The following is a 17021-nucleotide window of genomic DNA, read 5'->3' as shown; positions in this document are numbered from 1 at the left end:
AGATAGAGAGCAACACAGTTCAAAGCCAGTCCTGGCAGAAAAGTCTATAAAGCTCCATCTCCAATTAACAAGCAAAAAGTCAGACTAGAAGCATGGCTTGAATGATAGAGCACCAGCTGTGAGCAAGAAAGCAAAAACACAAGGCCCTGAGTTCAGTCCTACTACTGGCAAAAACCAAGCCAAATCAAAAAACAAAAAAAACCTTTTGTGACCTTTAGCACCAAAAGGCTAATGGTCACTAGCAGTGATGCATATTTCTGTGCTCTCTGGCTGGGCTATGTTCTTTTTTTTTTGGTCGGTGGTAGAACTTGAACTCTAGTTTGAGCCCTGTCCCCTCAGCTCTACCACTTGAACTACAGCACCACTTCCAGCTTTTTCTGTTTATGTGGTGCTGAGGAACTGAACCCAGAGCCTCATGCATGGGAGGCAAGCACTCTACCACTGAATCACCTTCCCAGCCCTGAGCTATGTTCTTACAGCAACTTCTAGGAGATAGAAGGGTAGGATTAAATGGATGCTACTTTCCCAGTCATTTCAGGAGCTGTCTCCTGAAGCTTCTCCCTGTAACTGGCGTCCTTCCTCCTGTTGAAATTCCTTAAGATGATTTACAGTGTGCTTCTGTTTTCCCTTGTTGTTTCCTTAATAATTGTATTTTTCTTCTAGTTTTGCAAGACAGTGGTCAACAGGAAGGCCCAGCAGCTCCACCCTCCTGAGTGACAGGCCATCTTCGGACGCAGCCTTTCTGTGCCCATTCTTCAGGCAACTTCCGATCCATCCCTTACTGTAGCTAATTCTAGATGCCCTTTAATATTGTGAACAAATAGACCGTCTGGTATTACAAAGCCTGTGTGCTCGGGAGCCTGCTCCTCTGAGAAACGTGGCGGGTAGGTTGCTGTATTAACAGCTCCTCCCTCTCTCTCCATTGTATTCTGACCCATTTCTGTGTGTGCCCCCAACCTTTATTTCCAAGTGACATTTTTAGTCTTTCAAAATAGCTGCCTTTTTGTGATGTGGTGATTTAAGTTCACTTGTTTTCAACCTTGGGATAAATTGAGGTATTTTGCTTCCTGGGCAGACCTTTGCAATTTTGAGTGCTCACTTGGGGAGAGAGAATGGGTTAAAAATACAGTTGTTCTTCTCCTAGTTCCACACAATAGGAATGTGGCTTCTTAACTCTGATCTCTGCTCTGAAGTACCAAGAAGCTATCCACGGCCCAGCCAGTTGCTGCTTAAGGAAATTTAGCAAATTGATTAATTAACTCCTGCACCAGTCATTGCATCTCTGGTCACTATTCTTAGAAACAACTGTGGCTTCTCTGCTCTCCTGCTGTTCACTCTCTGAATCTGTCCATAGAACCTAAAAGACACTTTAGTCACCTCTTTTACCTGGAGGGAACTGTCCAATGTGGCCCTTAGAATCAAGTATGCCCTATAGATAGCAATCTGTTTGACCCCAGAGGAACTTGTATGTTCATGCTCCTCTTCCCTTTTGGGCCGGTGCTGCCACTCAGCAATAATCTTCTTTTTTTCCTGTACTTTCTTAGATTCCTGTCCTCTGTCTATGAGGCTGGTTAGGATGCAAGAGTCTGGATCTTTTCATGCTGCACAAACTGAGCATGCAAAAAGCGTTTTTTTCCCCTGTAGAACATGTACCCTCTTGTCTCCAATCACCGGAAAAGAATTTGCAGATCAAGAACTCAGTTCATCCTGCCCCCATGCTGAGTTCTATCCTGGACAATCAAAAGCAAGTAGTGATGGTAGTATAGTAGAGTATACTGTACCAATGTAGGCTGTGAAGAAGTCCAATCTCCAGGGGAGTAGAAACTGTTGAGTGCTCCCTAGTTCCTACAAAACTTGGCAGAACCTGAGTATGCCGAAGAATCTTAGATAGCTGTAGTGTCACTAATATTTCCCAAACCTTATGAAATAAGTTGGCTTGAGTGTTCAGTGATTCAAGCCCATGCTAGCCAGGTACCTCTGCTAATAAGAGGGACCAAATCTCTGTTGGAAGAATAACAACTAGGATCGGTTAATTTATCCTTGTTTTGGTTGTTTTGTGGTTTTTTTTTTGTCAGTTTGTTTGCCTTATTCGTTTCTAAGTGCAATAAGGGAGTGTCTCAGAGAACTGCACCGGAGACATCCTGATTGGATGGCTCCCTAGGGCAAGGGTGGACAGATTTAAGCCCCTCAGAATCGTTAGCTCTGACCTTCATTGAGGTCCCTTTGGGACCAGGAGATGTCCATTACAGACACCTTCCTTTGTATTAGGCTCCTCACCTTGTAGGGTCTACACTGGACTTGGGGCATTTCACCTGCTGATAGCATAAATACTGGACTGGGAAAGTTGGAGAAGAGGCATTCCTACTGGAGAAATATGTAAATATTTTCCTACAAGCTCTGTATTACCTATTAATTATATTTGTGCTTAAAGATTTTACTTCTTCATTCATCAACTAGATAAATTCCAGAAATGAGGTATGTTGGAAGAAATTGATACTCTAGGCAGACAGTTGTTTAATGTGGTATGAGGGCCACCAATGTTCATCTCCTTCCGTTAGCTATTCTTTGAAACCCATACATATCACTATATCCATACATATTGACTATCATGGGGGCTTGCTTTGTATCTGCCTTTTTCTCTCGCTCTTCCTGCCTCTACCTATTGCCCACATTTGAAAGCATCCAAGTGAACTGAACTAGACTTACTGAGATCAGCCTGGATCTGGAGCTCCTGGCCACGTAAACATAAAGGAAGGACATCTCTGCTCTATTCTATCTCCATGGATGATGTTGCTGCTGGACAAAAATGTTGGCTTCTTTTAAGTACCTTCTCCCCTCTTCACCCACCCCCAACTGATGAGCACTCAGAGGGACTTATGATCAAAGGCTCAGCTCCAGGGATAATACCTGAGGGTGTGCCATGCCCCTTCAGACCAGCTGCTTCCATTAGATTTCCAGGGTCTTAATTCCAACTCAAAGCAGCAGTGCTTCACAAGAAGGCCGCTGGGCTCTGGCATTCTCACGGAGAGAGACCGGGGACAGGGTCAGTATTGTGGGCACATATCTATCTTTCCAAGTTTTCCTTTTACAGTCCCTACTGGGACTCCCTGACTTATTTTTGGTTGGTTCCTAGTGCTACTTCTTTTACAAACTACACTTTGTAGAACTGATTAGATTACCTTGTTTATTTAATGTGAGTTTGTGCCTTTTTGTCTCAATCTTCCAATACAGGTATATTGGGGGAAAAAGCAGTCTAATAAAATCCTAGACAGAGATTCCTGGAGTCCAGCTTATTGGTGATGTTCTTAGGTCCACTTTATAATTTAGATATCCTCAAATTCCTACTGATGTCCCCGATTTCGCCAAACCACAATTGGGAAAAGGTACAGTAGTGTCTCTGGGAATTTCTGTAGGTAAAATTTCAAACCATTCCCTTTGTTGATTTACTTATGCAACATTGCATATCTAAATGTAATACAGCCACTTTCTACTGGCAATATTTCATTTTTGCCTATCTCGCTTTGTCTTCAAACATCCCTTTTTGTCCACACTACCAAGATGTTTAACATAGAAGTTTTTTTGCTTCCTTCGTTAGTTTAGGTGTTTGTTTGTTTGTTTCTTTTTTTGATGGTGACAAGCAGTTTTTATTCCCCTTAGGGACAGGGTCTCTGTTGCCAGGGCTGACCTGAAGCCCTTGACCCCTGTGCTTCAGGCAGTCACCTGCTTCAGCTTCCTACTAGGTGGGAATATAGAAGCACTCTACAATGCCAAGCTAAATTAGAAATTCTTAATTGGATTCCATTTTGTCAACCTCTTAAGGCTTGTTTGTAAAGTTTGTGTTCGTTTTTCTGGGGAAGGTCATAGCTGTCAAAGGAATCTCATGCATTATCTCTTCTACCAACAACAAAAGACTTAAGGAAAGATTGAAGGAGGTCATAGTGAATCTTCGGCAAAGTAAAAATCACGTTCATTTTACGTGTAGTCGTGAATTTATACCAAACAGAAACAGTAACTTATTTTTCATTCATCCATGCCTAGTTTTCCAAGAGTCCTGGGACCCCAGAACGTCCCATGTGTAATACGTAAACCAAGTTCGAACAGCAAAAGCCATCCAAAAGAGAACTGAGAATGCAGGAGCTCCGTGACTAACGTGAGGGTGCCTTGGGAACTGAGGAAGTTACCTGCGAGGGGGAGGTGCCACCGTCAGGCCCGTGCCTACGCTGGGTGTCCCTACCCCAATCTGCTCCCTCGATCTGGGCGGGCCGGAGTAGGCCCGCGGGAAAGCAGCGCCCAAGTCTGCACTCCCGACTGAAGACTGGAAAGGGTGGGGCGGGGCGGGGCGTCAAGGCGACTTCCCCCGGAAGGCGTGTAGCGGCTCCGCCCCCTCGCGCGCCTTCCTTACTCGAGGCGGGCAGGTTCAGGCGTCGGCTCCCCCCACGCGGGCGGGGACAGCGGTCGCAAGACCCGCCTCCTCTTCCCGTGTCCGGGAGCCCTCCGGCTCAACGGCTGGCGGTTTCGCGCTCGTTGGAGAGTCCCGCCTCTCCTCCGGAGCTTCACCAGCCGGAGCCGTCTACGTAGAAAGCCCGCCTCTTACGGAAGCCGAGGCGGGCGGTCAGAATCCGGAAGAAAAACAAGCCGGCGAGAGGGGCGAACGAGACCTGCGCTGGAGAGGCTGCTCTGGCCTCCACCGGCTGGAGCGGGGAGACCAGAGCCCGCGGCGGGGCCACGGGGTGGGGATGATGGCGGCTGTCAACCAGCGGAAGCCGAGCGGACCCAAACGCACTAAGCTCAGGTGAGGCCACGCCTGCGAGCCGGCTGGTCCGCACCTGCCGGGCTGCAGGCCTGGGGCCGAGCAGCGCTGGGAGGGCGGAGGCCACTGGTGTGGCCGACCTGGTTCCGAGGCCTTCGCAAGTGTCCCTAGACCAGAATCCAGGAATGTATACTGGGCTTGAGCCTCGCGGCGACTCTACATTTACCAGGCCGCCGACCTCATTACCGTCGGGGCGCCCCAGGCAGGTGTCCCCATGGTTTCTGAGGAGGCAACTGTTGTAGACTATTCAGGGCAGAAGGTATTCGTCCCTGGGGTCTAGAATAGAAATGTTGTCGCTACGTTTCATCAGCACACACCCCCCCCTTGGAATCTGTCTGATCCAGAAAAGACCTCCGGATATCCGAAATCAGATTAAGATAAGATCCTTTAGTGAAGTGAAGCCTGGTCTCATGCCTGCTCTTTCACAAGCAACAGTGCTAATCACCACCGTAGCGTTAAGTCACAATGCCTGGATTTGCTGCTCATAACTGAACCTAAGAGTAAAGACACTCCCCCCCCCAAAAAAAAATCCGATTTCCATTTTCCGTCCAATTAGAGCGAGTGACTGTGAGGATTTGATGCTAATAGTCGAATCTGACAGAGTGGGGACAAGAAACCCCAACTTCTTAAAGCTAGTGCCTGGGAAAACAGGGAGCCTTAATTCTCAGTTGGACAGCAGGGGGAGATCGTAAACAAATGAATCTCACCGGGTTCTTGAGAAGGGTTTTTTTTAATTATTATTTTATGTTCATGCTCATAGAGAGGGACAGGATGTTGTTTTAAGCTGACCAGGAATTTCTTCAATTCGTGGCGAAGAGATTTATTTATTTATTTATTTGTTGGACGATATTGGTACTTTAATCCATTTGTCAAACCCATTGTTAGGCAGCTGCTCTAGCACTTAAGTCTTCCCTTCGGTTCCTGGTTTTTGCTTGTCTTTTGTTTTTTGTTTTACCAGTCCTGGGGCTTGAACTTAGGGTCTGGGTACTGTCCCTGAGCTTCTTTTGCTCAAGGCTAGCACTCTACCAGTTGAGCCACAGTGCCACTTCCAGCCTTTTCTGGTTATGTGGTACTGAGAAATGGAACCCAGGGCTTCATGCATGCTAGGCAAGCACACTACCACTAAGCCACATTCCCAGCCCAAGAAGAGATGTTTTACATCAATCTTCCACTCCTCTTTAATCCTCACACATACTGGATGTTTAGCTGCTTGCAGGTGCTTCCATACCTTCTCTCAGTTTTTGTGGAACTCATTGGTTTGGTGGCTATCTTGTGTGTCTGTGGGGCCTGGAGCTTCTGCTACATTGTCAGCACCATTTGGGCTTCCTTGGAGTGTTGCTGTAACTACTCATTTAAAGAATCTTCAGCCAGATGTCAATGGCTCAGCTGTCCCTCAGCTACTCAGGAGGCTGAGATCTGAGGATCATGGTTCAAAGCCAGCACAGGCAGGAAAGTTCATAAGACTCTTATCTCCAATTAACCACCAGCAAACTGGAGTGGTTCTGAAGCTCTAGTGGTAGAATGCTCACCTTGAGCTGAAGAGCTGAAGTACAGGGTCCTGGCCCAAAGTTCAAGCCCTATGACCAACAAAAAACAAACAAAAGAATCTTCAAGGGATTCCTCTTGGATGTCCCTCTCCAGATGGAGAGTTTCACTACTTAGAAAAGAAAAGACTTCAAATCTCCCCTGAGAGGCTGTTGGGATATAGTGTTATTGAGAGCTGCTGGTCTAGGCCTCTTAATTTGTGTGGAGTTAATAATGGAGAATATTATTATCTAACTGGTAACTTTTCCCAGTAGAGGGTAGGCTTTTTTTTAATTTTTATTTTTTATTGTTATTCTAAAGGTGAGGGTGACTCTTGAAAGAGATGTTGAGAAACCTGTTTGTAGCATTTCCTCAGGCTCCCTGAGGGTTTGGTAGAATTTGTTGTGTTTAGGGAGTCTGCTAGTTAGGAGAGAATGTTGTCGTGTTCTGTTTTTGCCAGTCCTAGAGTTTGAACTCAGGGCCTGCATGCTGGCCCTGAGATTTTTTGGTCAACACTACCGGTCTGCCACTTGAGACATAGCTCCACTTCTGGCTTTTTGGTGATTAGTTGAAGATAAGAATCCCACAAATATTCCTGCCTAAGCTGGCTTTGAACTGTAAACCTTAGATCTCAGCTTCCTCAGTAGCAAGGATTACAGGGACAAGCCACCAGTGCCTGGCTTGTTTTGTTTTTTTTTGTTTTGTTTTTATTTTTTTATTTTTTGTCAGTCGTAGGGCCTGAACTCTGGGCCTGGGCGCTGTCTCTCAGCTCTTCAGCTCAAGGCTAGTGCTCTACCACTTGAGCCACAGCACCACTTCCAGCTTTTTTGCTTATGTGGTGCTGAGGAATCAAACCTAGGGCCTCATGCATGCAAGGCAAGCGCTCTACCACTGAGCCACCTTCCCAACCATGGCATGTGATTTTTAAAATTTCCATCCTTATAGTTCTAAGGACTCTGACAGGTACAACCCCTGGCTTAAGGAGCAGTGGTAGGAAGTTGCTGCCATAGATGGTTGCTGAGGTATGGATAGCTGGAGAGCTAACAAATTGCTGACTATTCAGCCCATCCATCATCACTTCTAAAACCCTTTGGGTTTCTTTTGCACCAAGTTCTCCCCAGATATGGGCAGCTGTAGGCCTACATGGAGGAGGTTAGAGGGTAGAGGTTCCTATTTCAGGGGACAAAAGTGAAGACCAAGGGTTTACCAGATATAGAAATATATTTCCCACTATCACTGCAGTGGCAGCCATTAAGAGTTTTAAATCTTTGTCCGTTACCTAGACAAGATTTCAGCCTTCTTCTTAGCCTTCCTTTTGCATCTCTTCTACAGTATACATGTTGTGACATGGAATGTGGCTGCAGCAGCTCCCCCTAAAGACCTGAGTGACCTACTTCTCCTGAACAACCAGAACCTGAATCTGGATATGTATATTATTGGGTATGTATCTGCAGGATCCCATTCACCTATCCTGTATCCCTGGAGATGATGTCTACCATGAGGTACCATTGTAACCTATCCTTCCTTGTTTTGGAGTCTGAAGATGAAGGCCTTTCAACCTCATTGGGGCCAGCTTGTGTCTCTTGTCCTGGTTTAGCAATGGGAAGGGGTTGAAAGTAATGGGAGGGTCAGATCATGGCCATCAGAACCTAGGGTCTGGGTGTGGGCAGTACTAAATGTTTGTGGCAGAGGTAATATCCTCCTGACGAGGGGATGAGCCTCTGACCTGGAATGGTCAGTTTGCAGGAAATGAACTCTGGGATCATAAGCCTTCTTTCTGACACTGCCTTTGAAGACCCATGGAGCAGTTTCTTCATGGACGTACTTTCTCCTCTGAATTTCATCAAGGTAACTAAAGTGCATGGATGATGGAGAAGTGTGTCTTATCTTCTTCAACCCCCAGTTAAGTTTTGTGTGATAAGTTCTTCCTACCACTCTCATACTTTTTCCCGTTTATTAAAACATTTAATCATTACTGCATCTGGCTCCCTGGGGCTCCTGCCTGCTTGTGCTTAGTTTCACACATTGATATTTGTCCCCTTGGGAGAATTCTGGGAGAAGGTGCAACTGGGCTTATTAGCCGTACCTTCCCCTGCCCCACCCTCCAGCCTACTCACTGCCCAGCCTGAAATCTGAGCGCAATAATTGCTACCATTTATGAAGTGCTTACTTGGTGTTGAGCATTAGAAATTAAGATCTTTATGTACATTATTTTAAGATTTTAACTCTTGAAATTGAGTATTTTAAAGATAAAACTAAGGTTTAGAAATCACATGGGCTGGCAAGGTATGATATTACCTACCTGTGATCCTACAATTCAGGAAACAGATTCAGGAGGACTGAGTGATCCAGGTCTGCTTGAACTACATAGTGAGTCCTTGTCCCAAAAAGAAAAATCAAGCTGGGCACTGATGGCTTACACCTGTAATCCTAGCTACACAGGAGGATGAGACCAGGGGATTGAGGTTCATAGTCATCCCAGCAAGAAAGTCCTATGAGACTCTTATTTCCAGTTAACTACCAAAAAGCCAGAAATGGAGCTGTGGCTCAAAATTGTAGAGCACTAGCCTTTAGCACAAAAGCTTGGGATAGTTCCCAAGCCCTGAATTCAAGCCCCAGGAGTAGCAAAGGAAAAGAAGAAAAGAAAATTGTATAGGCTATCTGGAATCTTAACCTAGAGCTTTTCAAACTTTTTAAACAAATTGTTGTGGGTTTTTTTTTGTTTGTTTGTTTTGTTTTTTGCCAGTCCTGGGGCTTAAACTCAGGGCCTGGCACTGTCCCTGAGCTGCTTTTGTTCAAGGCTAGCACTCAACCACTTCAGCCTCAGCGCCACTTCTGGCTTTTTCTGTTTATGTGGTACTAAGGAATCAAACCCAGGCTTCCAGCGCCACTTCTGGCTTTTTCTATTTATGTGGTACTAAGGAATCAAACCCAGGCTTCATGCATGCTAGGAAAGCATTCTACCAATAAGCCATATTCCCAGCCAAAAATTGTTTTTGTTTTCATAAAGATGATATACAATGCCAGGTGCTGGTGGCTCACGTCTGTATTCCTAGCTACTCAGGAGGCTGAGATCTGAGGATCACGGTTCAAAGCCATCCTGGGCAGGAAAGTCCGTGAAACTCTTAACTCCAATAAATGGCCAGAAAACTGGAAGTGGCACTGTGGCTCAAGTGGTAGAACACTCACCTTAAGCTGAAGAGCTGAGGGACAGTGCGCAGGCCCAGAATTCAAGCCACATGACCGACAAAAAAAAAAAAAGATGATATACAGAGGTATTATAGTGCATAAAGTCAGGTAAACAATATATTTCGTGCCAGGGTGCAGAGGCTCACGCCTGTAATCCTAGCTACTCAGAAGCCTGAGGTCTGAGGATCACGGTTCAAAGCCAGCCCAGGCAGGAAAGTCCAAGAGAATTTTTTATTTTTTATGTTGCCTTCTCTGGGTGACTGATACTTCTTTTTTTTTGACTGATACTTCTTAGTACTTTTACTTTCAGTAGGAGTATGGCTGAAGTGGTAGGGTACTTGCCAAGCATGTCAAAAGATATATCATTATTGAAAAAAAAGATATATCATTTTTGTTTGGCACCACCAAACAATAGTGATAATTATCATCATTATCATCATCTGTTACTCTACTTTTCCTGAGGGTGCTGGAGCAAGAGCTCTGAGAAGCGGAAGACAAGATTTAGTCCTGATGAGACTATGCTAGCCCAAGTCCTTGGTTCTTTACAAACAGAGGCTCTTCTGTCAGACTTGGAGCTAGATCCTCACAGAGCAGGGGAGAACCATTTCCCTGTTACCACCCACTGCCTTCCCAAGACTGCAAGCCTCCTTGCTCCTTAGCTAACTGCCAAGGGATTGGTAGGATGGAGTAGAGCCAAGGAAATTAGCTCAGCTTGTGGCAGGGACACAACCCATTCCATCCGTGTGGCCTCCGAAGTTGGTAGGCTAGCCTGAGGGCTAGGCACCCAACCAGGATGCCCCTCCTTCCTCCAGCCACAAATTGAGGTGGACAGGCGAGTCTTCTTTATGGCCTGTTCTTGCAGAGGGGATTTGTAAACTATACATTGAGCCGCCTGGGGTTGACCCCTTTTGCTACTCCAAAGCTTCTACTACCTCCTGCCAGTCCCTCTTTAGCTCCTCCTACTTCACTCCTTCCAACTGGAACTTCCCTACAAGTCTACTGTTCCCCACAGCCCCACCCTTTCTCCCAGTCTGACTCTGTCCTGCCCTGAGCACATTCTCTCTGCCGCCTTCCCGCACATACACATACTATAACAGCTGCTGCTCTGCAAAGTGGAGCCCAGTGGCCTAAAATTTGTGGGTTAGGATTTAGCTTGAATCTATTCCTGAGTCTTTATCGCTTTTCCTGGCTCAGTCCTGACCCTGGGAGTCAATCATGCATAATGTATGCATATGAATGGCTGAGATGGAAGACTTGGAGTGGGCTGGGCACTGGTGGCTCTTGCCTGTAAACCTAGCTACTCAAGAGGCTGAGATCTGAGGATCACAGTTCAAAGCCAGCCCTGGCAGGAAAGTCTATGAGACTCTTTTCTTAAATTAACCACGAGAAAACCAGAAGTGGCACTGTGGCGCAAGTGGTGCTGTGGCACAAATGGTAGAGCACTAGCCTTGAGCTGAAGAGCTAAGGGACAGGACCCAGGCCCAGAGTTCAAGCCCCACAACCGGAGGGGGGCTGGAAAAATGACTTGGAGTAGAAGGTAGGGTTGAGGGCACATTTGTAGCAACCTCAGGCCAAACTTCAGATTCTAATGCCTCCCTTGCTCAGGCCTGAGTTCCGGGTTCTCCCTGCTTTGACTCCTCTACTGTGCTAGGGCTCCTGACCTGTGGAATCAAATTTCATAATTCCTGGAAGGCCCCAGTACATGCTCCCCACCCGGGGATTTCCTCCTTGGCCTCTGTACCTTATGCTCCGGAAATAGCTACTCAGGTAGTGGGTGTAGACAGCCTAAATCTAAGAGAGAGGGTCACTGGTTGTAGCTCATTCCCACCCCACTACCTATAGCGAAGATAGTAGGCATTTTGACAAACGTAGAATAGGATTGACTATTAGCCATTTAGACTCCTGAGTCTTAGTCTTGCATCTGTAAAACAGTGATTTTCCCAGAGAGTTAGGGAAAAGCCTAAATAAGCTACAAATTCCTTTGGTAGATGCTATTCTCCCCAAATTGCAGTCCGCTGTCCATACTGTCATCCCCGTGCCTTCATGGATTTCCAACCATGGCTTTATTGGGACACAGGGTTCTGTTGTGTATTCCAGGCTGGTCTTCTGTATATGTGCATGTGTATACTGGTATGTGTGCTATGTATCTGATACTGGGACTTGGACTGAAGCTCTCATGCAGCTTTTTTAAAAGCTTACAGTTGATACTTTACCAATTACCACTTGAGTTACACCTCCACTTCTGGCTTTTTGCTGGTTAATTGGAGATAAGGGTCTCTGGGATTTATCTGTCCAAGCTGCCTTTGAATGAATGTGATCCTCAGATATCAGCCTCCTGAGTAGCTATGGTTACAGGTATGAGGCACCTACAGTTTGCTTGGCTTGAACTCAATCTTCCTGCTTCAGACTCCTGAGTGTTGGGAATACACTACCACACCTGGCTTATTACATTTTTTTCCATTTTCATGGTTATAAACAATCTGTTTTATAGTGAGTTTTTTGGTATATGTGGTTGGGTTTTTTTTCAAAATTTTAAAATGTTTATTTTGTGGCAGAACTGGGCTTTGAACTCAGGACCTTTTATTTACTTGTCTTGTTTGCTCAGCTGCTGAAATTAGCATATTTCCCATTTGGACTTTAATGGGATTTTTCTACAGAGAATAAGATTTTCATATTAACATAATAATTTCAAAATAGATGTGTTACAGAATAGATTCTAAATGTAATATTTAATGCTATTATATTACTTGAAGTCAAAGGTTTACAGAAAAATTTAAATTTCAGATAAACTCTAATATTCTAATAAACATGTAGAAGAAATATAATTTAAAAATTCACAGTTCAAAGCAAACCCTGGCAGGAAAGTCTGAAAGACGCTTATCTGGAAGCAGGAAGTGGCACTGTGGCTCAAGTGGTAGAGGCTCCCCTTGAGCTGAAGAACTCAGGGATATATTTACACCCAGGTCCTGAGATTAAACCCCATGACTGACAAAAAGAAAATAAAATTTAAAGAATTAAAGCATTAGGGCTGGGAAGGAGACTCAGTAGTAAAGTGCTTGTCTTGCATACATGAGGTCCTGGGTTCAATTCCTCAGCACCACATAAGCAGAAAAAAGTGGAAATGGCTCTGTGGCTCAAGTGGTAGAGCACTAGCCTTGAGCTGAAGAGCTTATCATGGACAGCTGCCTCCAACCTGGCTTTTTGCTTGCTTTTTTTTTTCTTTTGAAATGAAATTATTAATTTTTCTGCCCCAGCTGGCATCAAACCATGATCCTCGAATAGCAGGGATCACAGGCATGAGCCACTGGCACTTGGCTTAGTGTTTTTTTCACTGAGCATGTACAGAAAAGAACAGAAAGTCAAGTGTGCCGTTTGTTAGATTTTTTTTTCCTGCAAATTCATACTGGTATTGACATCAGTGAAGTTAAGATTCAGAACATTTCTAGTACCCTAGAAGCCTTTCTTGTCTTCTTTCCCTTCGTTTAAGAATACTCAAGCCAAAAAAAAACATCTGTCAGATAATCTTCAAAGTATCTGTGGTATAGTATTTTTGTTGCTTTGTCCATGAGAAAATTGGCTTGTACTACTTGGGGAGCATTCAAAGCATCTCAACATGTAAAAGGAGCATGCAAGCATGTGTAGGGCTTAGCATTGAAGAATTGGTACCCTTTTGATGGCTGGGTATCCTGATGGCCTCCTCTCCTCCTCAACTTCTAGGTCCACTGAAACTTTAGCTCTGAGAATATACTGTTTGGCCACTGAGAGGAAAAAAGGAAAAAAATAAAACTCTTGAGTCTCAAATTGAGATATCATAGATGCTTGGGCAGGGCATTTTGTGTGTCTCAGGACTATAGATTCTCTAGCCTTTGCATAGCAGGAATACACTTAGCATATATAGTTTAATGAATAACTTTTGCTTTTACTTTGCTTCAGATCTCTCATGTTCGCATGCAGGGGCTTCTCTTACTGCTCTTTGCTAAGTATCAACATCTGCCGTTCATCCAGATCCTCTCGACAAAATCTACTCCCACTGGCCTCTACGGGTACTGGGTAAGGACTGAGCTGTTGTATTAAGCTTGAGCTAGAGAGGGTTGGGAGCATTGGAGCTGGGCAAAAGAAACAGGAAGTAAAATCTTGGTACTATGTCCATCCCTTGTGTTCTGCATGCTCCTCCTCCTTCAGAGGGACCTCAGACCCCAGGCCATGTGGATTGAGTTTTGTGCATGGAGAGATTACCATGGGACCATGAGAAGTGTTAGATGTCTGTCCCTGGGAGATTCTAGGGGAGATGAAATTGTCTCCTCTCAGACCTAAAATGGGAAAAGAGGGTATGTCCAACCCAGAGTAGCTTCTCAGACTTCTGCCCACCTGTCCTACCAGGGAAACAAAGGAGGAGTCAACATCTGCCTGAAACTTTATGGCTATTATGTAAGTATCATCAACTGTCACCTGCCTCCCCATCTATACAACAATGACCAGCGGTTGGAACACTTTGACCGGATCCTGGAGACACAGAATTTTGAGGGATCTGCTATTCCCAACGTCTTGGATCATGAGTGAGCCTGGAGTTGCAAGCTGCCACCCCTGCCCTCTCCCCAGTACCAGCCCAGGCTAGCATCATCTGTCCAGTCTCTGCTCCCCAACCAGTCAGTAGTGCTCCATCTTCTGCCCTTCCCGCTACTCCTCCCCTGATATATCCCATATGCTTGCTCACCCAGCTTTGCCTACCTGGGGTCCCTTTCCTCTAGCCCCTCTCTCTAGAATGCCTAGGTGCTTCTAAATATCCCAGGTCAAGAACCTTGTGGTCCCCAAGATCACCAAGAGGGCTTGTTTTTAGCATGCACTGCTGGCCAGTTGAGAACAGAAGAAAGGGCTAGAGCCTGCTGCACATTTGCCATATACCCCTCTGAACTGTTCTCTTTGGCGTGAATGATGTATATCATCTTGAGATCAGTCCTACTGGTCCCATGCATGTTCTTGCCCTCGCCCGATCCTTTCCTAGCATCTAGCTTCTTGCTGGTACCACTTTCAAACTTTCTACTTTCTACTCCCCAACAGCCCTTGGATTGGATAGACTAGAGCCACCTATTGCTCCCCACTTTGCTGACCTCATTGCAAACCTTGGGCTGCCCCCTTTTCTTTTTGAAGCCTTATTCTGTGGTTTGGAGACATGAACTTTCGGATTGAGGACTTTGGCTTGCACTTTGTCCGGGAATCCATAACAAATAAGAACTTCAGCCAGCTGTGGGAGAAGGATCAGGTATGAAGTGAAGGGAGGGTCCCTGGAAATAATCTGAATCCACTGCAGAGGTCCATATGTAAAGTGTAGAGAGCAGTGCTCATATTTCCTAATGGGTGCCCTTTTCTCCTTGGTAGGGAGCAGATCTACCAGAGTTTCCTATGTGGGGGGGATAGCGGAAGGGCCATCCTGTCAGTACCTAATCTTCACCTGTCACCTGGAGGAGCTGCTAGTGCACTCTAGGAACCCAAAAGGGCTTTATGCCCCATACCATGCATCAGCCCCCTTGTATCCCTGTCCTCTTTTCCTATCCTACGCCTTGTTTACCTCCTAGAGGATGAGATACTATCCCTTTGCCCCCCCCCCCCCAGGTTTCCCTCTAACACAAATCTACTAATGGCCTCCAGAGAGCAAGAATTCAGAGTCGGCTTCCTATGTTCCAAAGACTAGGAAGTGACAGGCAGCTGCTCTGTCTGTGCATGTGGGGATCATATTTCCAGAAAGATTCTCCCAGGAGAGAAGTTAGTTACTGTGGTGGCCATAGGGGCAGTAAGAAAATGAAGTGTGATGCTGGGCTCATGGGTCAGGACTGTGGGGCTATGGGAGCTGTGTCTTTTATCTATAGCTTAGAATTGCCAAGAGAGATGACCCACTGCTCCGAGAGTTCCAGGAGGGTCCCCTGCTCTTCCCACCCACCTACAAGTTTGATAAGAAGTCCAACAACTATGATACCAGGTAAGGAGGAAATGGATCCCAGGAAGTGGGATTATGCTAGTTCCAGTGGCAGCAGGAACTCTCCCAAAATAGAAGTGTTAGGGAAGCAGGAATAGCTCTAGATATCACTTCTCAGGAGTCGCACCTCTGGCCCCCAACTTGAGGTACTGACTGTAAGAGCTGTCCTAGATTGCCTAAGAGAAAGCAGAGGGGAAGCTGCTGCTTGCAAGGTTGGGATGGTGGCAGGAGGAGCTGGAAGAGACAGGGGAGGCAGCCCTGCATTGAAGGGAAGTTACTCCAGCTTTCTGGCAACCATTGCCTCTACTTCCCAAGGCCACCTTATCCCCAGATGGGTCAAAAAGCTTGGCTTAGCTAATGACTTACATTAGTATCCTACCCCAGCCTGGGAATGGGTCAGATACTATGTGAGAAGATGAAGAACAGTGGAAAACTTCATAGGGAACAAGAAAGAGACAGTCCTTACAATGCTTTCAATCTTATCAGCCATCTGACCCTTGGACGAGGTGTTTAAACCTTGGTATTGTCATCCATGAAATGGGGATAATAACGGAACACACCCCTGGGGTTGAGGGCTAGAGGGGGCCTTACATATGTTAGCCCAGTATTTGACACCCACTTATTATGGGTGATAATCGCAATTGTTACTTTTACATTTGTGTCTTTAGGTAGTAATTTTACTATATACTTTCCCAAGAAGCTGATATGGGGCTTGTTAATCACCAAAACTTGACACTTAGATGAAAGGGCAAAAGCATCACTGCCAACAGGCCTCTGATCCACTTTAGAGCACAGAGACCCTATTCTCTTAGAAAAAAACATTTTCTTCATTTCTTCCAACAGGGACTTTCTTAGCAGGGAGGTGAGCCTGCAAGGTAACCCAGGTCCCTGGAAGTTACGGGATGATTAGGTATCCACAGTAGGCCAGAACTACAGACTATAGAACTACAGGCTAGTTCTGGAAGTGGCTTATTAGCAGAGCCAAAGTACCCTGGCCAAGGAAAGCGAGAGCTAGTGAACCATTTCAATGTGGAGCAAGATAGGATGGGGCCATAGCCAAGGCAGCTGACACAAAGAAGCAATGAACTCTGGAGACAGGGAGCAGCCAGGGCAACAGAGCAAGCAGGAAAGGAGGTAAGAGGGCAGGTTCCAGCTGGCTGATGGGTCCACACAGACATTAAAAATTAGAGTCAACATAGAGCTGGTGCTGGTGGCTCACGCCTTTAATCCTATCTACTCAGGAGGCTGAGATCTAAGGATCACGGTGAGTCACTGGTGCCCAGCTTCGGAGGGCCTTTTAACATGCAGCTTGCCAAGCCAGGCACCAGTGGCTCACACCTGTAATCCTAGCTACTCAGGAGGCTGAGATCTGAGGATCACAGTTCAAAGCCAGCCCGGGCAGGAAAGTCCATAAGACTCTTTTTTTTTTTTGGGTCCCGTTGTGGGGCCTGAACTCTGGGCCTGGGTGCTGTCCCTCAGCTCTTCAGCTCAAGGCTAGCGCTCTACCACTTGAGCCACAGCACCACT

At 45.9% G+C, this 17021-nt stretch overlaps 2 protein-coding genes across 2 annotated transcripts in view; both read left to right on the top strand.

The window, feature by feature from the left end:
* Pitpna (phosphatidylinositol transfer protein, alpha) overlaps window positions 1-3275 on the top strand; it is a 44463-nt gene extending 41188 nt beyond the window's left edge. Inside the window, exon 10 of the mRNA XM_013016526.1 lies at window positions 664-3275. The gene's annotated coding sequence lies outside the window, so the exon portion shown is untranslated. The remainder of the gene's footprint in view (window positions 1-663) is intronic.
* Window positions 3276-4557: 1282 nt separating this feature from the next.
* Window positions 4558-17021, top strand: part of Inpp5k (inositol polyphosphate-5-phosphatase K) — a 22074-nt gene continuing 9610 nt past the window's right edge. The window contains exons 1-8 of the mRNA XM_013016311.1: window positions 4558-4792; window positions 7667-7774; window positions 8074-8182; window positions 13457-13573; window positions 13904-14079; window positions 14672-14783; window positions 15388-15497; window positions 15613-15640. Of these exons, the coding sequence (XP_012871765.1) occupies window positions 4737-4792; window positions 7667-7774; window positions 8074-8182; window positions 13457-13573; window positions 13904-14079; window positions 14672-14783; window positions 15388-15497; window positions 15613-15640 (816 nt within the window). The 5' untranslated portion in view covers window positions 4558-4736. The remainder of the gene's footprint in view (window positions 4793-7666; window positions 7775-8073; window positions 8183-13456; window positions 13574-13903; window positions 14080-14671; window positions 14784-15387; window positions 15498-15612; window positions 15641-17021) is intronic.

This window comes from Dipodomys ordii, unplaced genomic scaffold (assembly GCF_000151885.1).
Source record: "Dipodomys ordii isolate 6190 unplaced genomic scaffold, Dord_2.0 Scaffold31, whole genome shotgun sequence".
In the NCBI taxonomy this organism is placed as follows: domain Eukaryota; kingdom Metazoa; phylum Chordata; class Mammalia; order Rodentia; family Heteromyidae; genus Dipodomys; species Dipodomys ordii.
This window is presented reverse-complemented; position numbering and strand designations above follow the sequence as displayed.